The sequence below is a fragment of the Taudactylus pleione genome, unplaced genomic scaffold (assembly GCF_031769625.1).
Source record: "Taudactylus pleione unplaced genomic scaffold, aTauple2 ptg000007l, whole genome shotgun sequence".
Taxonomy (NCBI): Eukaryota; Metazoa; Chordata; class Amphibia; order Anura; family Myobatrachidae; genus Taudactylus; species Taudactylus pleione.
Window position 1 is genome coordinate 27,738,471 of NW_028284410.1, and position 24,570 is coordinate 27,763,040.

Sequence of the window (24,570 nt, forward strand, 5' to 3'; positions counted from 1 at the left end):
GTTTGCCTATGAGTTTGCAAGTGAACTCGCAGAACCCGTTCTGTACATGCGCAGAATGAGTCTGGCGTCTGTGCAGATTCCATGCACTGCTGAATCAGGCCCTTACATTGTAATATTTGCTCATATTATTCCATTTTACTAGGCTAGTAGGCTAGTATTAGTGGTCATTTTCTATAGCAGGATACAGTGAGCCACAGGTGAAAAGCTATTTGTGATGTCAATTCACCTGCCTAGGGATAGCTATAGGTGCATTAACCGTCAATGGTCACCATCGATGGTGTCATTGGTGATTAAAATCAATGGCATGAAACCATTGACAGTGAGCCATTGATGATTTGAAACCATCTTTTTCCATTCCTGCTGGGGCACAGTGGGCCAGGGGCCAATCAACTTTGGAGGCAGGGCATAGCAGGCTGCTGGATGGTGGGGATATGCTCCATTGCCCTTGGTGCCAAGAGAAAAAATAAAACCATTGCCGTATCCCAGCCACCGATGGCGGAGAACAATTGGATGTCCACCATCAATGGCAAATCAGTCGATGGTTTCTAACCATCAATGGTTGATGGCCATTCCTACACCTGCCTGGAATGTAAACCGACATTTGGTAGATTAGAGCATGTCTAACTAAAGTCTGAGAAACTGTGAGCTAGAGTGTTTGACACTGGGAGGGGGTTCCTTTAATTGCAAAATGTCAAGAGAGCATTACAGATGTGCAACATTTCTAAGCACCTGTCCATTTTTTACTGCGTAAAACATTAAGCACAATTGTGGCAAAGTGTAATTGCCAACTCCAGGAATCTTGTGAGACCTCCTCAACAGAGACGCAGGGAGAATAGGCTCCCAGATATACATGGCCATGTGTCACAGCAGCCGAGAGAGACAGGCAGTGAATTCTGCCAATCAGATCAGTGAAGAGTACTGCAGAAATGAGCAGAAGGAAGAGAGGCATGGTAGTGGGACACAGAGTCATGTTACTTTAGGAGAAGTTACAGGAGGAAGTGGTGCATAAAGTTTGGTGACTGCAGGGAGCAGATATAGGGGTAGTGTTGTGATGAGTTCTGTGGGGGAGTGACTGATGGAAGTGCAGCATGTAGGACAGTGACTGGAGAAAGGGTAGAGAGAAGAGATGAAAGTGGGGGAGTGACTTATTTAAAAAAGAACCCTGTAAATAAGAGAGAGGTGTCTAGTGGAAGCAGAGGGGCAGCTAGGTGGGGGGATATGGGGCACATGCTCCAGGTGACAAACAAGGGGTGCATCAGCTGGAAAGCCGGAACCATGATCTCGAGTTGCAGGAACGGAACTTCAGGAGATAATAGAGATTGTTGCCCCCTCGCACCAGCCCTAAAGGGGACATTTTTCCAACCCTTCCATTGTCCCAGCTTCCATCTGCAGCATGTGTGCACAGTAAGTGCCCATCAGTGCAAACCCCACTCTAGCTCACCAGGTTGCTCCTGGCCGCAGATGGACATTGTAACGTCTGTGACTCTGACAGTGGAGCAGAGCCGACCAGACAGTACAAAGTTCTGTCAGCTGCATCCTGAGTCACTATCACTCACTGTCAGACAATAGCAGCTGCTTGCGGTCAGTGCCTGGGGAAATGTGCTGCCGTGACTGAGGAGAGCTATGGCAGCTGCCAGCTACTTCAGCATCAAATGTTTTAGTTTTGGTTTAGGCAAAACCACCCATAAAGTGTTTTTGTTTGGTTTTGTTTTTGGGGGGGGATTTCTATAAAAAATTATAAAAATAGCTAAAATCATATAACTTGGATCTTTTTTTGTCTCTATAGTATTATTAACATCAATAACCTTAATTTCCAGTCATTACCAGTCAATTTTGACCACCTCACAGCACATCAAATCATGAGGGAGGGACTTAAATGCAATACAAAATACATGAGATCCAGTTTTCCGACTGGAGCTTGGACTTGGTTCTACTCAAAACCCAAAAGGGATCAGAGCTTGTACTCGATTGAGCTCCGAACCCCGAAGTTCGAGTGTGTTTGGTTTTCAACAAAACTGAACCGCTTGTCTCTACTTCAGTATGCATTTATTTAGTGTTATTATTTGTATTACGGTAAATTCACTACTCATCGCATTTCCTCTACCCAGATAAATCTCTTTAAGAATCAGAGCATGTAACAGATAAAGACTTTATCCACCAAGGAACAGACCAGGAGGAGTCCTAATCACTATGCAGACAAGCCAATTTGGCATATTTATTACAAAGAAGATTAGGAAATATATTGATTTCTAACTAAACAATACTATATGCCTCTGATAATACCATTGCAGATGTTATCTTTTATTGGTACTATAGATCTCTCAGAAATGCGCAATAGGACTCAGTCTTTCCTTAAATTGTCTCTGTTTATCAAAAATATATTTTTAATTTCCTGTGGCAGTATTACCTTTGTTTTCATAATTATGGTTGTAGCACTCTGTGTAACAGAAGAAATGACAACATGGTGCACTCTGCTGATAGGTCACAACTACTTTTTGTATTGTATGGTGGTCACTAATGCTCCCTGTATTGTATGCAGGCACTGATGTCTCTATATTATATGTCGGTCACTGTGATATTCTCTGCCTTATATGGTGGTCACTGTGATGGTTTCTGTTTTATATAGTGGTCACTGTGAGGCTCTCTGCATTACATAGCAGTCACTACAATATACTGTATTACCTTATCTTACTCTAAAACATTTCAGTCTTTACAATTTTGACATCTGTAATTAAGCAAAAATAGATGAGCAAGCCAAGGGTGACTACTATCTATTGGTGGGAAGAGGGATGCAGAGCTGAGTCTTTGCCCTGGGTGACAGAAAGTCTACCTTCACCCCTGAACGGAAGTAGGAATCAGGAGCAATGATTAGCGGAATTATAGTAGAGATTTTTGGGGTGTTGACTGTTGGAAGTTGGCAAAGGAATTCTATAGATGGGGTATTATCTAGTGGAAAAGGGGTTTTATTTATGTATAGAAAAACCAGCAGTGCTTGATGGAAGTGGGGTAAGGAAAGAAATGCCTACTGACCCAAAAATATGGAAACCTTCCATCTCCAGCTATGCCTTCTGGATCCATGCTAACTGCTGTGCTGTGCTTAAGCGCATGTGCACATTTGCTAAAGAATGATATAGCAGATTCTTTTTATTGTTTATTGTTATTAAAGCTAGCTTTAGGGTCAATTTATAAAGTCATATGAATGTGATTAAACACTTATCACAGTGCTAGAGCTTTTTTGCTTTGCTCAATTTATACACCTCACTATCACAAGTAATTTGGCAGGTATGCTGGGACACCATATCATTTATCAAGCAATTCATCAGTAATCTATCTGCTGCTGCAGACACGCCCCCTTTGGCAATGCGCCAAGGTGCTACTTGCACAATCTCACTGAAATTATTTTTCAAAAATAGATGAATATGGGGCATAAATATGTGTGTGTGTGTATATATATATATATATATATATATATATATATATATACATATATATTTTGACATATCGAGGGGATATATATGCCCCAGGTTTTTAGCTTCTGTCAGACACTGATTAACAGCCTTGATTGCCAAACCACCTGTGAGAGGTTGATAAAGGGTGTGTCAGTCTCTGTAGTCAGTCTCTAACTTCCTGGGGAACAGGTCAGAAGCCTGTTGAGAGACACTATGATTACGAAATTTATGTGCTGTGCTAATGACTTCTGCTTTGTGAGAGGAACATTAGGTCCTTTCACTCTGACAGAGGGGGCGGGATATAATAGGATGCGGGATCACACAAGCCATCTGAGGAGCATTTACCTTCCCAGTTATGGTCACCACACATGCTTGGTCTACAGCCCAGGACAGGAGTGAAAAGACCTCTGATGCTGGTCACTTCACTTCAAGCACATCACAGGGACAGGCTCCTTTTGGAGACCCTGTCCCTGCATGTTCTATTTAATACATATGGGCGGTATAATTGTATCCTGCAATGTGAATTTGGGTGCTTATATCATGCCCAGATAGCGCTGCAAATGCTACTATTCATAAATGGACCCCTAAATCTTTCCTTAATAGAACTTCTGAGATAGTGTGTACCTGTGGACATAGGTTTCTAAATATATTGTGATAAAATAGAGTAGCAGCCATGATTTTGTTCTCTAGTACTATAGGTAATAATTGAATAGGCGGGTGGATGAAAGTGTTATGTAAAAGTTAATCTGAAAAAAAATGGATGAAGTTGTTATGATTTAGGAATCATAGTAACAATGTTATTTTAAATGTTGGTAGTTTATTTAGTGATATATTTTGTAGTTAAAATTGCTATGTCCAATTCATGTCAAAATGTCAAATATATCTTTAACTGTAAACATCTAAGTTTCTACTGTGTGAGAGTGACATGGTGGGAGACAGGTCTCCTACTTAGCTTCTAAAGAGAAACTGGTTAATACTTGCATCTGCCACTGTTCCAATATCCTGCACCTCTACCCGTTTGCAGCATACACTCACTGGCTGGTGAGCTGTATAGAACTTCACTGTGCTCAAGTTCTGCTCCACTACCAGTATACATGTGACAGTGAGTATGACTGTACCTACTATGCTTCAATAAGCCAACACCACTGGTTAAGTAACTGGGCAGTTCAGTTTGAATCATCCACTGATGTGTGCCTATTGCCACAGATGTGGGGTTTTGAGACTGTGTTCCCGGGCTGGGTCTTGGACCTGTATTATTCAACTGAGATGCTTTCTGGAGGAGACTTGGTTTGATGAAGTTCCTATGCATGAAAGAGTATATAGGACTAGAAGGAACTTATGAGTGCTTGCAGTTAGATGGTAGAAAGCTGATGATAGCACAGGATTATGCCGATGTTGCAGTGATGGTGCCAATATTGAGGCATTAGCTGTAGATTAACAGTCTAGAGTTTGGAAATGGCTTTGAGAGCCGATGGTGGCTGATGAGGTGATAGCAGCACGGGAGCTGCTAGGTGTGGCTAGGAAGCCGTATGAAGAACGGTGGTAGCATGGAGCTACTTGGTGCAGCTGGATAGCCGTATGGAGATTGGTGGTAGCTCAGAAGCTACTTGGTGCGGCTGGATAGTCATATGGTGAATGGTGGTAGCACAAAAGCTACAGGGTGCAGCTGGGTAGCTTTATGGAAATTGATGGTAGCTCGGAAGCCACTTGGTGCAGCTGAGAAGCTGTATGGCAATTGATGGTAGCTCGGAAGCTACTTGGTGCGGCTGAGAAGCCGTATGGAGATTGATGGTAGCTCGGAAGCTACTTGGTGCGGCTGAGAAGCAGTAAGATGAATGGTGGCAGTACGGACTGCTTGGAGCGGCTGAGAAGCCGTAAGATGAATGGTGGCAGTACGGACTGCTTGGAGCAGCTGAGAAGCCATTTGGAGCAATAATTACTAGAAGGTAGTAATTACTTTTAGGGAGCACAGTGAGGAGGCTCACTTAGTTAAACTAAGGGACTTATTGCACTGGCAACTTGTGAGAGCAGTAGAGAACCTTTTATAGGAAGTGCAGGATGCTGATTGACTGAAAATGAGGGAGAAGCATTCTATTGGAGGAGACAGCATCACATGGGCAATCCAAGATGGCCACGCCCATAGACCGAAGGACCGCAGCTGAGTACACGTGTGAGACGCCTGACCTGAGGCAGCAGTCAGAATGCAGGAGCCAGTGGAGAGCCAAGAGGGAACCCACTGGAGCTGACCGGCGGAGAGCCAGAGAGCCGCGATGCAGCATCCTGACAGGTAAGTGCCGGGGTCTGATTCTGGGGTCTCTATTGAGGGCTGTGACACCTATATACTGTAACTGTGCCGTATCAACACATTGCACACACATCATTTCCAACAATAATCAGTGCGACTGGTCTTGATTTTCATAATATTATTGTGACAAAGCATGGGCTTTTGTATTCCTTTAACCTGGCCTGTCAGTAACAATACATTGAATTTAAAGGATTTCAAGAATTTGGATCATTTAATATACTCTAGGTTTCAATGATCTGTCAATATAGTAATTTGAAGAACCATACATTCAAGTAGATGTCTCCACTCCTTTAATGCCAAAACAATTGTTAATAATTAATATCCCCAACTGAATAACTTTGTTCAATTCTTGTTAACCATTTGGAAAAGTAAGTACACAAATGCTATATTTTCTTCAACACCTGTCTTTGAGACAAAACTGCTGTTTCAAATGCTTCAAACTCCAAAATAATTGGTAATTGTGGTTGAGGGTGACATAAAATTGATGCTGACAAGAAGCCCCTCTTAAGCTGATTAAATGATTTATGATGTTTTTCTGACCATACATATGAACAATTTTTTTGAGATAGCATAGTCAAAGGTTGGGTTATTGTTGATACATTTTTATTAAAAGGTCTAGAATAATTTGAGCTGCCCAAGAATTAATGAACAGCTTTAACATCTGGGATTTTCCTCATTTTTTCTTTATCCATCTCAACACCACAAATAGCATGACTCAGACCTCCAATGTACTGTGTCTTCAATGTATGTTTTACAGGCTTAAAACATAGTCCATGAGTTTTAATCCTATTAACAACTTGTACATGTACACAATATGTCTCCAAATCTTGAGAATAAATAAGAATGCTGAAAAGTTGCTGGTGCATTAACCAAAACACATCACAAATTATTTAAAGTGGCTATATCTGGTTCTGGAAGCTGTTTTCCAATCAGTTTACACTATATGCTCCTTCTGGTTTTGTAAATAATGTTGCTCCTCTCAAATGCTCAAATAATAAAAAAATCAACGGCAATGGATATACATTATATACAGTGCCTTGCAAAAGTATTCACCCCCTTGCATTTTTCATAATGGAGTGTACGGCTTATTGTGGTCACATTCACAGATACACCAGTCTCTGCTGTGGAACTCTGCAGCTCCTTCAGGGTTACCTTTGGTCTCTGTGCTGACTCTCTGATTAATGCCCTCCTTGCCCGGTCTGTGAGTTTTGGTGGGTGGCCCTCTCTTGGCAGGTTTGATGTGGTACCATGTTCTTTCCATTTGATGATGATGGATTTGATGATGCTCAGGGGGATCATCAAAGATTTGGATATTTTTTTATAACCCAACCCAGAGCTCTACTTCTCAACAACTTTGTCCCTGACTTGTTCGGAGAGCTCCTTGGTCTTCATGGTGTGATGCCTCTTGCTTAGTGGTGTTGCAGCCTCTGGGGCCTTTCAGAAAAGGTGTGTTTATACTGACAGATAATGTGACACTTAGATTTCACACAGGTGGACTTCATTTCACTAATTATGGGGCTTCTGAAGGTAATTGTTTGCACCAGAACTTTTGAGGTGCTTCATAGCAAAGGGGTTGATTACATATGCACATGCCAATTTTCTGAATTTTATTTATAAAGATTCTTTTTTTATATATATTTTTCTCATTTCACTTCACCAAATTACACTATTTTGTGAAGATCCATCACATAAAATTCAGATTAAAAAAATAAATAAATAGGTTGCAATGTAACAAAAAAGGTAAGAAGCCAAGGGGGGGTGAATACTTTTGCAAAGCACTGTTTGTTCCTTATAGTAGCTTCATTCAGTGCTCTGTAACCAATAAATAGGGGTACATTTATAAACTAGTGTCTTCTCTGTGAGTATGATTTAAAAAATTTCCAGTGGCAGTAATATTATGAGCAAAACATGCCAGCCTATGCACTTAATTTAGTGCTGCTTAGAACACGTGAGGGGAGGGGGGGTTTGGATGTTTTCAGCAGCACACACCTGCTTCACTAGCCGAGGGAGGGGGCATTCACTTTCTCCTGTAATTCCTAGGGGAAGGGAATGTTATAGGTGACCACCCACAGCTATAGCGAGCAGCCATGATGATGGTCGCGATGGTCAAGACCATCGCGACCATCGGGCTTGCGACGAGACCATTGTGGTAAGGTCTCGTTGCCACAAGCCCAAGAGTGCTTTCGGCTCTAACAGAGCCGAAAGCACTCCCACTGACATCACTTGTGATGTCAGTGGAGCCGGCGCAAGACGGTAGGCGTTCCCATGGGAACGCCTCCGTCTGGCAGCCACGACCCCGACCCGCCCACCAAAGGGGGTGTGCTGTCACTCGACAGCACGCCCCCTTTGGTACGAGACCCGGAGCAACGGTTTGCCCGTCGCTATCCGGGTCTCACGCATGCGCATGATGGAGCTGACTCCGTTCTGCGCATGCGCACTGGGCCACCATCGACCCACTTGCGAGCGCATAGTGCTCGCGAGCGGGTCTGAATCAGGCCCTCTGTCTGCAGTCTTGTGTTATTCCTGGATGTCTTATATTGAGGTGTTTGTGTTATCATTATCTTCTGTAAACCCTGGTCTCTGTCTTACCCACAAGTGTATAATAAACCAGCTACTGTTTCATTCCACTTCTACATCACTTCTTTGAAATTCACACTTGTAAGGGTAATCCAAGATGTCTCTTGACCAAGTGAGTCCTAACTAGAGATGAGCGGGTACGGATCTCAGAGATCCGAACTCACCCAAATTTCGAGGATCCAGGGCGATCCGAGCGAAGCACGGATCTCCCTGCCTGCCCAGGATCCCTCACCCGAGGCAAAACCTCTCGACCCCGCGACACCGCTGTCGGGTCGCAAGGTTTTGTTTTGAGCGGGCTTAATGCTGATTGGCTGAGAGAGCCGCCTGTCACGGCTCTCAGCCAATCAGCGTTTAGCCCATTGAAAATGCATACAGAGAGGGAAAAAGAAGATGGCACCCGCCATCCCCCGCCGATTGACACTGCCGGCACCCCCCGCTGCAAACACCGCCAGTACCCCCACTGGCATCATTCCCCGCTGCCGATACCACCGCTGCCGACACTCCTGCAATGCTGCCCACATACTGAGGATACAGTCAGCGACTCCAACACTGCCGACACTCCCACACTGAGGACACCACCAGCGCCCCTGCACTGCCGACACTGTCAGCACACATGCACTGAGGACACCGCTGGCAACCCCGCTCTGCCGACACCGCCGGCACCCTGCATTGAGAAAACCCCTGCACTGCCGACACAGTCAGCAAACCTGCCGGTACCCTTCACTGAGAACACTGCCAGCACCGCAGCACTGCCATTGCATGTACTGAGGACACTGCCAGCAACCCCCGCACTGCCGACACAGCCAGCAAACCTGCACTAAAGGCACCGCTAGCACCCCCGCACTGCCGACACAGCCAGCAAACCTGCACTGAGGACACTGCTGGCACCCCCGCACTGCTGACACAACCAGCAAACCTGCACCAAAGACACTGCTGGCACCCCCGCACTGCCAACACAGCCAGCAAACCTGCACTAAAGACACCTATGGCACCCCCGCACTGCTGACATTCACCGGTACCCTGTCACAGGAAGTGCACTATTGGTGTATCCAACCCACACTGTATAACACACTGTATCCGTGTTGGAAATTAGAAACTGAACTGCCACATGTTAGTGCCGCCCACTGTGTCACTTAGCTTAGTCAGCCAGCTAGCTGGATGCAACCTTTTGGGCTTAACTAGATGAAGCAAATAATATTGTGAGGTGGTCAAAATTGATTGGAAATTCCTGGAAATAAATGTTATTGAGGTTAATTATACTGTTGGAACAAAAACAGGCCCATTTTATGTGATTTTAGCTGTTTTTATGATTTTTTTTTAAGAAAAAATCCAGATCCAAAACCAAAACACGAAAACAAAACATGGAGGTGAGGTTTTGGCAAAACCAATCCAGATCCAAAACCAGGGGGATCCAGATCCAAAACCAAAACCAAAACATGAGGGTCGGCGCACATCTCTGGTCCTAACATCTATCAAAAGATGTACAGTATATTGTGCACCTGTGGTGTTTTTTACATTATGGCCCTCATTCAGAGCCGTACGCTCTGAGCAGAGCGCACGCTCTGAATGAGGGCTGGCCTCCATGAGAATGGAGCGTCCTCCTGGACGCTCGTATAGCTGTGGGTCACCACCCACAGGCTATACGAGCGTGCAGTTTGAAGGCCGCGATGGTCGTGACCATCGCGACCATCGAAACTGCGAGCCGGAGCCTGCGGTTGAGGTTTTCAACCGCAAGCTCCGGAGTGATTTTGGCTCTATCAGAGCCAAAATCACTCCCACTGACATCACTAGTGATGTCAGTGGGCCGGCTTCTGACGGGAGGCGTTCCCGTGGGAACGCCCCCGTCAGGGAGGCACGCCCCCGGCACGCCTACCAAAGGGGGCGTGCTGTCAATCAACATCGACAGCACGCCCCCTTTGATCAGACACAACGAGCGAAGGACTTTCCTTCGCTCGTCGCGTCTGGCGCATGCGCACGACGGAGCTCCCTCCGTCGTGCGCATGCTCAGTCCAGAACATCGACCCACTTGTGAGCGGACAGCTGCTCGTGAGTGGGTCTGAATCAGGCCCTATATTTATATCTCTTTCCTGTGTCATCTGTATAAGATTTAAGTTTTACTGGTTCCCATGTTTTAATGCATGTAAATAGGATATGAGCTAGTGCAACACAAAAAAAACTTTTTTTATATCCACAAATCATACAAAACTTGTGTCTACAGTCTAGCTTTCTAAAAAGGCTTCATCTTGGCTCACCCACATGTCACAAATGCACACTTATATAATTGTGATCAAGAGATGGCATCAGACGAGAGAATCCGGTAGGAAGGGATATTCAATTCACCCTGAGGAAGACGTAAATTTACTAAGAATCGTGTCATGTCCGTGTCTGTCCGTTTTTAAACATGAAAAAAGGAACGATCAGAATTAGGAGGGTTTTGTTAAAATAAATTTGGGATTTTACCAAGCTCCCGTGTTTTTCAGGATCGTGTTTCCTGATGGTGTAGGTGATAGTTTCCCTCCTGAACATGCAGCCTGCACATATCATTGAGATACGAGCAGGTTGCGCGCGTGTGTGTGTGTGTGTGTGTGTGTGTGTGTGTGTGTGTGTGTGTGTGTGTGTGTGTGTGTGTGTGTGTGTGTGTGTGTGTGTGTGTGTGTGTGTAACTAAAAGGTTAATTTTCTTTTTTTTTAAATGACGTGGACTCCCCTCCCCCCAAAAACATAACCAGCCCTGGGTTCCTGAGCCAGTCCTGGTTCTAAAAATATGGGGGGGAAAACGTGTAGGGTTCCCCCGTTTTTTAGGAACCAGCACTGGGTTCCTAGAGCCAGTCGTAGTTTGAAAAACAGGGGAAAAATATGCGTGAGGTTCTCCCTATATTTAAACCCAGCACCAGACTCAAATATAGCCAGTGGACCCTTTCACTGGGTCTCCCCGTGCCAAAGCATTAACACCCCAAGCTAGTCAGCACAAGCTGGGGATCTCAGGGGAGGTGGGGACCCTTCCAATAAATGGGTCCCCCCTCTCCCAAGCACCCCAGGCTTATGCTGAAGCCCGGGGCTCTTCCCTGCACCCCTGGTCAATGGGTGCAGGGGTAATAGTGTGAAAATTAGAATGATACTATTGTTTTTTTACAGTAGAATTACAGGTGCCAGCATGCCTGCCCTTTGACACTTGTGGAACTACAAGTGCCAGCAGGTGGCCGGTACCCATACCCCCACTTTAAAAAAATAGTAAAGACAGTACACACACCCCGTAGAAATTAAAACTTTATTACATACCTAACACACTCACACATACTTACCTTCTGCCAGATGTTCACGTCCCCAGTAGAATTCCCATGGGTTTACCTGTGCAAAGCTAAAGCCTCCTAGCGTAGCTTTGGTCCCCTTCTCCTGTAGGCTCCACGGGTTGTGGCAAAAAGAAAAAACTCGAGTACCCGATCCATATCAGATATGTAGAGATGTATGTGTTAAAGCTTACATCTCTACCGCGCTGAATGACAGAGACCACGTGGTTTCTGTCATTCTCCAGGGCTGCCAGCCAATCAGAGGCCGCTCTATAGTTAGCAACCACTCATTGGCTGTGACCTGGCTGACAGTAAACAGCATGTGGGTCACAGCCAATTTAGCTTGGGGTGTTATTGCTTTGGCTGGGGAGACCTGGTGAAAGGGTCCCCTAGCTGTGGCATTACACCCTGGTTAGATTTGAGTCTGATGCTGTTTTTTAAAAAATAGGGGAACCCAACGCATTTTTACCCATATTTTTAGAACCAGGACTGGCTCAGGAGCCTGGGGCTGGTTACGCTTTGGGGAGGGGGGGATACACATAATTTTTTTTTAAAAAATTAACCATTTATTGAACCCCAAACATCAGAAACATACATAGATCACACTGATCTGTGTATGTTTTTGCTAGATACGCTGCTCAGGAAAGGGTCTGTTTGTAAGTTCTATTTTTACACCGTGTTTGGTTCTATTACACCCGTGATTCTAATCACGATTTTTGGTAATTTGCCGTATTGTATTTCTGTCTAGGGAAAGTACTGCTGAGTTCAGATGATGGTGTATTCATTTCTAGTTGTATTTTCGGGTGCATTTTAACTTCAAAATCGGCCATGGTCACCTCTAAAGATACAGAAAATACCCCTGTTTTTTTCATAGTAAATTCCTGTGTTTGGAGAAATGGCAATTTACCCCTTTGATTGCAATCTTGGACCAACACGATTCTTAGTAAATTTATCCCTAAATGTAAGAAGAGGCGAACACAGCAGATGCCTGCTGTGGTAGCTCCATTTCCATTTGCAAAAACATCCCCATAGGTATCTGAGGACTGCTAAAATAGGAAGTGTATTAAGATCCATTTGAATAGCTATTCCATTACTAGGCGCCAATAGCCATTGTAGTTTAGGGGCTATGTTACCACAATTTCCTTTACTGTTTATACTGTATGTGCAGTTAAATGTTGTGTGAACTGATGTGGTGAGTTGTGATGTTAGTTATGAAAGATTTTAGCAAAAATCTCAGTCTGACACATTAAAAGTTGTTTGGTTTAATGCACCATTTTGTCTCAGTCCTGTTTCTGTCAGGGGTGAACCTAAACTCTCTCTGGTGGTGATACTCTGCAACAACCTACAAGAAACCCTATAAGAAAATGTCTGCTATGGAGTCACACCAGTTAGGATAATCCCACCTTTTCGATGCTATTACATAGACATATTCTGTATCTCCCACTACATTCCAGGGCACCACAAAAAGAAAAGATTCAGAATACTTGAATAAGTTTGAGGAAAGATAAGCACCCTGTTTTGTTAGTTTTGCTAGTTTGTTCATTTAGGGGGTTAAAGGATAGAGGATGTACCTAGTGAGTCTGTCAGTCAAATTATAAGCCTATAGTAAGCATAGCAGGAGGCAAGGCCTCTGCTAGTCCTATAAATTGCCAGTTTTGAGGAGTCATCTTCCTCTTGGCAGTTTTTTCAAGGCTGGCTGAGTATCACACCCTCTTTCCAATCTGTTTTTCTGCACTGTTTTGTTTGTTTTCATTTGAATTTTCTCATCCATTCTTATCCTTCTCCTCCTTTTTTCTCTCCTCCCCCAATTCAGCCTCCTCGCTTCCTTCCCTTCCCTTCCTGTCACCCATAGCCTGCCTGGCCTACTGCCATGCCCCGTCTTGTCACCCATAGCCTGCCTGGCCTACTGCCATGCCCCGTCCTCGCAGATCAGTGCCCCCCCGCCACCTCATAGAAGCAGCCAGGCTGCTTACCTCCGTGGCTCTGGCTTCACCCACGGGCGCTCGCCGGGGGTCCCGGCACCAGCGCTCCATCCCCCGCTCCTTCCGCCCTCACTACCTGGCTGGCTGGGGGCACTGCAAGCAGGTCAGGTGCCCCTCGCCATGCTGAACAGCTATCCCCAGCCCCGGGAGCATCGTGCCCATCCTCGGTGCTTGGCCATGCCCACCAGGCCCCAGCGGCCATTTTACAACCCTGAGTGGCAGCTGGGTCCCCCACAGCAATCCCTCCCCCGCTCCCTCTGCTTTAGTAGCAGGGGGGCACATCTCCATGAGGGGAGATTCCCCACTTTTATTCGGCCCCAGAGGCTCACCATCCCCAGCCATTTCTGTTTCGCCCAAGCCACCCAGTACACTCATGGTGGCGGGATATTCTGCTCCTCCCTCTCCAGCAGTTTCACAAATTGGCCATTTGTACCCCAGGTGCCAGCATGCCCAGGTAATGCATACCTCCCCTTTAATGCATATACATTGGTCCCCTTATTTTGCTGGTACCGGGCAGCAGCATAACATGCCCCTTTCATTGGCGCCTCATTACTTATCTGCCCCACCCAGTGTTCCAGCAAGCGCAGTATGTCCTGATACCTGGTTTTCCCACCCAAGACTCTGGGGACTGCAGGATTTTTACAGCCTTACCAGCAGTTTCCTCCCCCCCCAACCCTGTGGGCTTGCTCTCGCTGGTCCCACCATTGCCACTTACACCAGTTCCCACCAACCACTGCTCCTGCTCCACAACACCCACTGCCACCTCCCGCTCCACAGGCGGTAGCCATTCCACCTCTGCCCTCCCCTCACTCTGTCATTTTGAGACCTCAGATTCCTGTTTCTGTAGATTCCATGGCTCCGCAAGTTGGATCGATCACAGTCAGCACTGAGGTGTTGTCAATTCAAGCCGTGGTGGGCGCATTTCTACAGAAGGCTCTACTAAAGGGGGAATGACTACTGGGGGCATTATTATTGGGGGCACAACTACATGGGTATTACTACTGGGTGATTTATACAGGGGGCATTACTACAGGGGGCACTACTAATGGGAGTATTGCATAGGGGCACTGCATAAGGGGCACTACTACTGGGTGCACTGCATACGGGGCACTACCACTGTGGGCACTGACACTACTGGGGGCTCTGCATAAGGTCCCCATTGCGCATACCCCCAGTTTGTCACATTTAATAGGGGTCCCCACATGTTTGTTGCCCAGGGGCCCCAATAGACCTTAATCCAGCCCTGCCGGCATGTATGTTTTTGCAGCGTGTTACTTGGAAACCAGGCTGGGCAAATACATGAATGTATTGAAGTATTGAAGTACATGCAAATAGTCCAGGACATGTGTAACTTGGCTAAAGGGAATGCGTGGCATCAATATGACGAAACCTTTAGAAAAAAACAGGAAGGTCAGGATGTATTGCAATTTGACTTCAAAGACGTCGAAGTCTGGCTGGAAGTCAACCAGCAAACCAAAGCGCCCACGGATGCAGGCATGGCCAGGAAACCTTTTCCAGTGCAATCCACCTCAGCAGGGGTCGGTCGCAGGAAATGTTATGCTTTCAATAATGCCCAATGAAGCAGAGATGCAGGTTGCAGATATCGGCACATCTACATGCAGAGCGGTAGCGTTCATCTGGCCAAGGGCTGCTCCCGCATTGGAAATGCGGGGCAGGCAGGGGAGATCACCGCGGGGAGCAGTGCAGCGGTTCTAAGTAAGGCACAGTCGCCCATCAATTTAGCTGAGTTGGAGAAGTGGTCAGGCCACTATCCGCTCAAGGTGCAGGCAGCTTTTTTGCTCGATGGTTTTCGTCTACCTCTAACTCACGATATTTATGTGGTCTCCAAACGGAACTTGCAGCCTGTGAGGGAGCATCCGGACATGGCCACGCGTAAAGTGTCTGCTGAGGTGCAATTGGGCCGCATGTGCGGACCCATTTCCTCTTCCCCCACGAAAGATCTGTGCATCTAACCATTAGGGGTGGTTCCTAAGAAGGAACAGGGCACGTTTAGATTACTTCAGCACCTTTCTTACCCGGAGGGAGGGTGGGTCAATGAGGCTCTAGATGCAGAGGATTGCAGAGTGAGATACCAGTAATTCGAGCAGGCCCTCGCAATAATTCAAGGTTTCGGTAGGCGGGCGATTTTAGCAAAGGTGGATATCAAATCCGCCTTCAGACTTCGGCCCCTTCACCCCGATTCCTTTAAATATATGGGTTTTAAGCTTGCAGGGCAGTATTACATCGACAAATGTTTCCCAATGGGTTGTTCCATCTACTGTTCATTTTTTGAGAAATTTAGTTCGATTTTGCAATGGTGCGTGCAGGCGGGTACAGGTCAGAGAGGAATTGCCCATTACCTGGATGATTTTTTGTTGGTGGGTCCAATGGGAAGTTCGGTTTGCAGCGATTTACTTTTTTCTTTACAAGCATTATTTACCGTTCTAGGGGTTCCCATCGCTTCGGATAAAATGGAAGGCCCGACTACTCCTTTGTCCCACCTAGGAATAGAGGACCTGATTCAGACCTGCTCGCTAGAATGCGATCGCTCGCTCCCAGTGTATGCAAATCCAGCGCGCACCCAGCAAGGCAGGCTATTGCACAGCAAGGCATTAGCATGCCCACTATGTCTTGGCGAGTGAACACTTTGTGTATGCAGACTTCCACCAGCCATTCACAAGACACCCACTTGCGCACGTCATCTCCAGGAAGTGCATGAAACCATTGGTACATTGAGCACCATCGGATGTGATCGCAGTGCTTTAGGTTGACTATACCTGGCCACAAGCACTGTGATAACTTCAGTGTGAAATACAACCAGGTGACGTGTACTATGACACGGCCTGTTAATTATGCATGCCTATGAAACGGCATTCAAACACACAGGCACGCCTGCGTTCGTACTTCCACTCCCCCGTTTCGAGTGGTCTGCCCCTGTTACCACCCACAAACGGCCTCTCCTGTCACTCATTCAACTGTGCTGTCTATGCTGAGCGAGCGAGTGCTTCCTGATCTGTCGCAGTGGTTCGCGCATGCGCAATGTGATGCATACGCAGAATGCAAATATCGCCCAGCAACGAGCGACCACATCCGAGCGAGCAGGTCTGAATCAGGTCCAGAGATCGATACGGTGTTAGGTCTCTGCCGTTTACCTTTAGAAAAGGTACGGAAGTTAGGGGAGCTCTTCTAGGCCTTTTGAATTTTGCTTGCAGAGTGATACCTACAGGCAAGGTTTTTTGTCGTTGTTTAGAACGTTCCACGGCGGGTGTTAAAAAATCTCACCACCTGATTCGCATATCGCAAAACATGCGGGAGGACCTATGTGTGTGGCAGCTGTTCTTACGGGAGTTTAATGGCGTGCGAATATGGCTTTCGGCATCGGTAGACAATTGCAAACTCCAGTTATTCACCAACGCGTCCGGTTTGTTAGGTTTTGGAGCATTCTTGGAAGGTGAATGGTGCACAGAACCTTGGCCCGAATCGTGGAGGAAGCACGGTTTAACAGCGAGCAAGCTGCTGTTTGAGCTTTTTCCAGTCCTAGTCTCCGTAGAACTATGTTCCTATAAGCTTACAAATAGGAGTATTGTTTTTTGGTGTGATAACTTGGGGGTGGTGTACGCCATCAATAATCAGAGGGCGGAATCTCCTCCAGTTTTGCATTTATGCATTTATTGAGGCATCTAACCCTTTTATGTTTGCGCAAAAATATTGAATTCCGGGCACGCAATGTTCTGGGTGTGGAGAACAATATTGCTGATGCCTTCTCGTTTTCAGTGGGGTAGATTTAGGGCTCTCGCCCCATACGCTAGTGAATTTGGCTTATCCTGTCCTCCGCATATCTGGCAGATTTTTGAGCCGGCATCGAAGGACTTGCATTGATGTCGTTAGCCCCAAGTATGCTGAGGACTTATTCGGTGGCTTGGAAGGATTTGCAAGGCTTCCTAGCCTCTGTGAGTGAGGGAGGTAAGCTGATTTAAGACTGCCTGTTGCGTTTCGTTTGGGATTGGCATGAGCAGGGAAGTTCTAAAGCTGCCATGTTGGCTGCTCTGTCCAGTATTGCTTATTTTTCAAAATTACATGATGAGACAGACCCCACAAAATCCTTTTTGTTAATTAAGGCAATGAGGGGTTGGGCGAAGGAACGCATTTTTTTCGGCTGATACGAGGCGGCCTATTGATCCTGTTCTCTTATGGGAGCTTATCATAGCAGTCTCAGGGGTTCCAGCGGACCAGTATGAAGCGACTCTTCTTAGTTTGTCATTCTCTTTAGCCTATTTCGGGGCATTTAGAATTGGGGAATTGGTGGCGCTTAATAAGACCTCTACATCGTCGGGTTTGCTTTTTAATAACGTCGTGGTTAAGAAGGACCTTATTTTGTGCCACATTCACAAATCTAAAACTGATCAGTTAGCTAAGGGGAAATAGATTTCAGTTCCGGCGCAAGCGGACGGTGTCCTCAATTCGGTTGTTTTGGCCGAACAATTTAACAGCATGTGCCCACCTTGTGGTGCTCAGTGGCTCGTCCATGCTGATTGGACTCCACTATCTAGATTTCAATTTACAATGTTTTTTCAAAATTGTTTGCGCTGGACTTGCCTTTAGATCAGTTTGGTACTCACTAGTTTAGAATTGGGGCGGCAACATGCGCGGCAGCTGCAGGCGCTCCAGTAGACACTTTAAAGCAATTAGGGTGTTGGAAATTTCAGCGTATAAAACTTATTTGCACGGGGGATAAGCTGCATTATTACCGGTGCTCCTTGCGAGTTTGTTGGGGAACCCAGGGGCCTTCTGCCTACTGCCACTTTGTAGTTTGAGGGGCTTTTCAGTTTTATCCTCGCAGAGGTTTTATGTTTTTTGCCTTCATCTGGGTTAGCCAACTATTGTTTTCCTTCCATTGGCTAGGTCGTTTCATATTTTACCAATTCTGACGTGGTTAACCTTTTTGCATGTACTCCTAGGATTGCTAATTGTTGGATGTGGTTAATTGGTCATTCATACATTTACTGGGCTAGCAGGCATCCTTTAGCTTTTCAAGCCAGTAATTTGTTAGGTGCTAGCAAGGTGCAGTGGTTTGGTTTTAGAGGTACAGAATGCGCTGGTCCGGCCTTCTAAATGCATTGTGGTTGGCGGAGGCTAGATTTGGAATCCCGGACTGGTTAGTGGTTCATTTTGGAGGCAACGACTTAGGCACTTGCAAAGGCATTGAGCTCATTCATACAATTAGACAGGATTGGCAGACAATCATAGAGAGATGGTCAGGTGTCAGTTTGGTCTGATATAGTGCCCAGGCATTTTTGGAGATGGTCTCAAGGGGGTGCAGCATTGGATAGGGTGCATAGAAAGGTCAATGCAGCAGTCTCCAGGTTTGTCACCAAACTGGGAGGGCGCGTGGTCAAGCATCCACGTTTAAGATATGAGGATGGTTTTTATAGGCCAGATGGAGTGCACCTCCTGGGCTTGAGCCTGGAATGGTTAATTTTTTATTTCCTTGAGGTTTGAAGTAAATCTCTAGATGGTTGGCAGGGCTCGGTTTAATTAGCCGAGCTTTGGCGGGAAGCAGTGCTCCTGAGCAGCCTATTATGGCGTTAAGAGTGCCTGAGTGGCATTTTCCTATTGATAGCGGCAAGTTAGTCATTTTCCTAAGGAGTTTTCTTTCATGACTATAAAATACTTGGTGAAGAGTTGTTTTGTTCCCATTTGACATGGCTTGATTTTCTGCATTCAAAACTTTTGTAGCTTTGGGTGGGCTGATAGACAATCCAATAAAACTATCAATGAGACTCTCCATGATAAGGCTCATGTATTCCTGGTCAACCAAATAAGCAATATGATCCTTCTTACAGAAAACAAATAATATACAAGATCCGAGTGTAGAAAAAGGTCAGAGCAGCAGATTGGTCAAAAAATTATTCACTAGATCATAGACATACAGTATATGTACAGAAAAGTCTCACCTAAAATCATGCGCTGTACAGCAAGGTTTCAAAACAGTCCTGGATATAACAATAAAAACTCTTTGGTCTCACCCAAAACCTCATAAATGGTGTGAAAAAGTCCTCCAGCAAGTTCAATATCATGAAAAGAAAAAACAAAGCACAAAAACTGTATCAAAATTCAAAAACACATTCCAGGAAAAAACACCCAAATGTTTATGATGAAACAGTCAGGAGTGTTCCAAGGAAAGATCTTCCTTCCAGTGCACTTAAAGCAGAATAATTCATACACCCTTTGTGTATAGTGAAGGTAAAAATATATAGGCTCACTTGTATGCTTACATCAGTGAGATTATATAGGTTTCTTTGTAACTCCAGGGCCCACAGTTCTGAGTATGAAACACATGGAAGGAAAACAAACTAATGGTGTAGATCAAATAGTATCCATTTATTAAAACAAAAAAGCTTCCATAAAATAGGCAACATGTGTCCATACCAGATGTTAATCATTCATATATGACATCCAAGCAGAATGAAACCCGGGTGTTCATAACATAGAACATCACACGGGACCTAGGTAGGTTCTACAAGGTACCTCAAAATCACTTTTTCTATGCATTTCGACGCACCCTGGCATCTTTTTCAAGTTGAGTGACGAAGAAATGTTAAAAGATACACCATAAAATAGTTATAAATCAAAGCAATAAACCTTAAAAGTTCATAAAGAAGGCTTACCCTAATGTTACAGGTCCAGGTACACGTGTATTACAGCGCCATCTTGTTCACAGTTGATAAAGTTATTTTGGAAAAAAGGGACTTATCCAGCATCTTCCACGTGTTCGTGGTTGGTGTGCAAAAAATTTTATTGCATACTCTTTTTCATGGCTCTTTACAAAATGTTAAACGTCTGACTTGAGTGCCTATATTATCCCCATCGGAGGTCGATCTTAATACATCCACCACGCTATAATGCATGGTGACAGGCGCTGTAGTACAAGATCATGTGATCACGACTCAGCACGATCACATGTGCAAAGCTGAAAGGAAGGGAACTTCCTTATTCAGCTTTTGCAGGAGTGACGTAATTGTTTACAACATGTGATCGCAAAACAACATGGTCAGGTGTTCCGGACAGTGAGGTAATGTCCGTGCATATATCATGTGCCTTAAACTTAAACTAAAATCCCGGAGCTATAATGAAAATAAATATCTAGGTATCAAAATAAACAGCAGAATTTCATTCTTAACAATATTACATCCTAAAATCATATAAAAAACTAAAATCAATACATAGATTTATATCAAATGTTTCATATTCACAATATGTATATACATGAATATCTCAGATTTTCAGTACATGTATAGAAACATAAAGAGCATTCATAACACATATAAATAAATATACCGTATAGTAAAAAAAAATATTAAATCTGTATATATCTAAAATACTTCATATTAAATAAACCATATGATTTCGAAATCAGTTTAGACCTTTCGATTTAAGAGTGTTTAAATCATATATCAACCTCATTTCAGTTTGTGCCAGCCTTTTGTCCCTGTCATTATTTCTCCAATTTTCTTTTAGTAGTACAATAGCAGCAAAACTTTTAGGTCCTTTTGATGAGCAACTATGAGTTTCTTTAAAATGGAGCAATAAAGGATGATCTGCCCCATTTATAATGTTTCACACATGTTCTGCCCAACGGGTTTTCACAGCTCATTTGGACTTACCAATCTATACCAAAGAGCGTGTGCACATTATCACATAAATAACATATTTTGTATGACAGGTAATAAAATCTGTAATTTCTACACTATGATTGTTAATTGTAAATTCAGTTGTTTTGTGATCTCCATTACATGATTTGCACATTTTACATTCGCCGCACCTATAAAACCCTTTGTTCTTTGGCTAAAATCTAATTCCATCCACGGGCAATGCGCTAGAAACCAACCTATCTTTCAAATTAGCAGCTTTGCTGTAGATCATATTTTGTTTGGCTGATAAAACATTTATTAATAAGGGGTCTTTAAGTAGTATATTCCAATTTTTTCAAATAATGTTTTCAATGTTACGGTAATTTTTATTATATTTAGTGCAGAAATTCAACCCATAATTCTGTTTTCTCTTTTTGTTTATATTATCCTCCGATAATAAAATTTCTCTTTCCATTAGTCTAACATGCTCTAGTGTTTGATTTAATTTGTTTATATCATACCCTTTACTATTAAATTTATCTATCATATCCTTGGCCTGTAGGTTACAAAAGTCGATGTTGGAACAGCTTTGAAGTAAACGTACTAATTGGTCTTTGGACATGTTATCTATCCACCTGGGTAAATGGTTACTGATCTTTTTCGATGTACAGTATGTGTTAGAATCGGTGGACTTGGATATATATCAATCTTATCTAACACCACAATAGCCCCACCCCACCCTCCTTGTCTGCAGGTATAATAATTCTCCTTGTTGTCTTTAAGGGACTTTTAAAATCTCTTTTACTTTTTTAGTGAGACTATTTGTTTGGATAATGGGGGCATTCTTTAACTTTTCAAAGTCCTCTAATGTACTTTTGTAGAAAGACTCTACAAAACAGCCTTTCATATGAGTTGGGCAAAAAGTGGATTTATTTCTAAAAATATTAATCTCATAATTCTCATTGACTTATTTGTCAACAAAAAATATTTTAAGGGTAAGTTTGCTAATAAATTTCTACAAGTCTATAAACAAATCATAATGGTTTATTTCACTCATAGGGGAAAATCCTTCTTACTATTCCCATGTATGTCCCTATAAGAGATAAATGATGACCAACAGCTAGTAGATAATAAGAAATCAATATTATTATACTTAGAATATCTTGTGCGCAAGCAGGCAGCAAAATAACTGGATGGGTATGAATATACAATCAAGAAAATTAAATATAAAATATTGCTATCTGAAGTGTACTGTACTTCAAAAGCCAAAATTTATATTACAATAGAAAATCCCCACATGGGCAATACTTCATAAACAACAATCAAAATAGCAAATTACAATTAAAATGTTAAAACTCACTTAAGCATATGCACATTGTTTGAATTATTGTAATGAATTAAAATACTATAGTAAATAACTAAATATATATTTTTGAACCAGTAGATAATCAATTGTATTTTTCATAATGTTAAATAGAAAATCTACAAGGGCATGGTTTGGACACTGAGGGAGATGGCAGATCTAATGAGAGCAACATCCTAATAATAGTAATGATTTCTAAAAAGCAGTGTCTGCTTGAGAGGTTTCAACTTCTGCTGCCCATTCATGGGTAGATTGGACCCTACTGAGAACAAACTCATCCTTGGACTCAATTAGCCTCTAGTAATGGGGAGCAGAGGTGCCAGTCCCCCCCCCCTAATTATCAGGGTTTTCTGCTTCCAGCAAGATTCAAGGCCTATTTGAGGCTCAAATCATATTTCTATTCAGCCTTGAACACATCTTTCAACCAAGTTTACAGCAGACGGTGCTCTGTCTAAATCTTTGCAGGACCTGAACCAATCCCAGTGGGTAAAACTCACAATCTAAATTAACATTACAATTGTTTACTGCTTAGTGGCTGTTAACCTATTCTTGCTTGTTGGTTGCACAGACCTACATCAAGCCTGAGGGTAAAGGTTTGACACAGTGTTAGCTTGATATACAGCTAGTTAATGTCCAGTATGCTTACATTGCTCATTTCCCTCTACTGCTCCCTTTCTGGAATGAGAACAATTTGAAAACACTACTACTATTCACTCACTTATTATCCCTAACCAGGGTGTATTCCTCAAAGCTATTCACTAAGTGATCCCTAGTTCCTATCCCATTTACTAGTCTCAAAACTTGCACCAAAGGGTTAGATCATAAGCAATATTGCATATTTCTTAGACACTACTTATGTGGACCCTGATCAGGGTTGGATTAACAATGGGGTGGGTGGAGCTGCAGGTCTATCGGAAAACTAGGGAGAACAGGCTTCTATGAGTGTACTGGGGAACTGGAGGGGGAAATTGCTTCTGTGAGAAAGCTCAGAGGGGAGGGATGTGGGGTTTAGGCTTCCATGTGACAACTCAGGGGAAAGGATGAATTAGGAGAGAGGAAGAAGACGGGTCTCAATGGTCGGGATGCATCAACACCAAGAATGCAGTCAAACCTCCGAAAATGCAGTTTTCGGAGGTTTGACTGCAGCACCGGAAACTTTCCAGAGATTGGACCCGTTTGGCATTGCCATCTGTAGATGGCTTTGCATAATAGAAGCCGATAGGATCCCACTCAGTGTTCCCCTGCAATTCGTGCTTGCGCTGGCCAACGTCCATGCAGAAGTATTCCAGGGTTATAAACCCATATTTCCTTACTTTGCAAAGGACAGATCTTACCAGTAGAGCTATCCTTTGCGATTTTGGGGTACAGGCTTCCATTGGATTTAAACAGACATTCATGGGAGAGCTGGGGGAAAAATACTTGAATGTGAAAATCATTGGGGGAGGGGGGACTGACTTCTAAATTAAAGTTAATAAAAAATGTTCAGAAAAATGGGAGAGGAGGGAAGAAAAAGTCAATAGGGGGCAGAGAGTGATGGAGGAATATGAAGAGAGAAGAAAAAATTTTTCTTTTAAATTTTAGCTTCAGGCACAATTGCTAGAGACTTGGCGAATGATGCCAAAATACTAAAACAATAGATATAAATAAAAAACAGTTTTCACACTGCTGCTGAGTGAAGTAATAAAAAAGTTGCACGTATATCTAAATATCAGATTTTTTTATGTGTGTGTTTTTCTCCTCCAGCAATGTGCATTATAAAACTAAATTAAACACAAACTCCAATAGTCTATTACCATTAATAAAAACACCCTTGTGAACAATAACAAAAATTATGACCACAAATTCTTAAAAAATTGCTTGTAGAAAATCCAACACCTCAGTTATTCTAAGGGTGCATACACACGGGATGATCGTCAGCGATAACAATATCGCTGAGCGATCTTGCTGCACCTTCCCAGAGTGCTGGATGATCGATAT

At 43.8% G+C, this 24,570-nt stretch overlaps 1 protein-coding gene across 1 annotated transcript in view; it reads right to left on the bottom strand.

The window, feature by feature from the left end:
* LOC148543005 (uncharacterized) overlaps nt 1–19,399 on the bottom strand; it is a 189,576-nt gene extending 170,177 nt beyond the window's left edge. Inside the window, exons 1-3 of the mRNA XM_088460606.1 lie at nt 19,271–19,399; nt 14,875–15,053; nt 4,572–4,750 (exon numbers count right to left, since the gene is read on the bottom strand). Coding sequence (XP_088316732.1) covers nt 4,572–4,750; nt 14,875–15,053; nt 19,271–19,399 — 487 coding nt within the window. The remainder of the gene's footprint in view (nt 1–4,571; nt 4,751–14,874; nt 15,054–19,270) is intronic.
* Nucleotides 19,400–24,570: the final 5,171 nt, after the last annotated feature.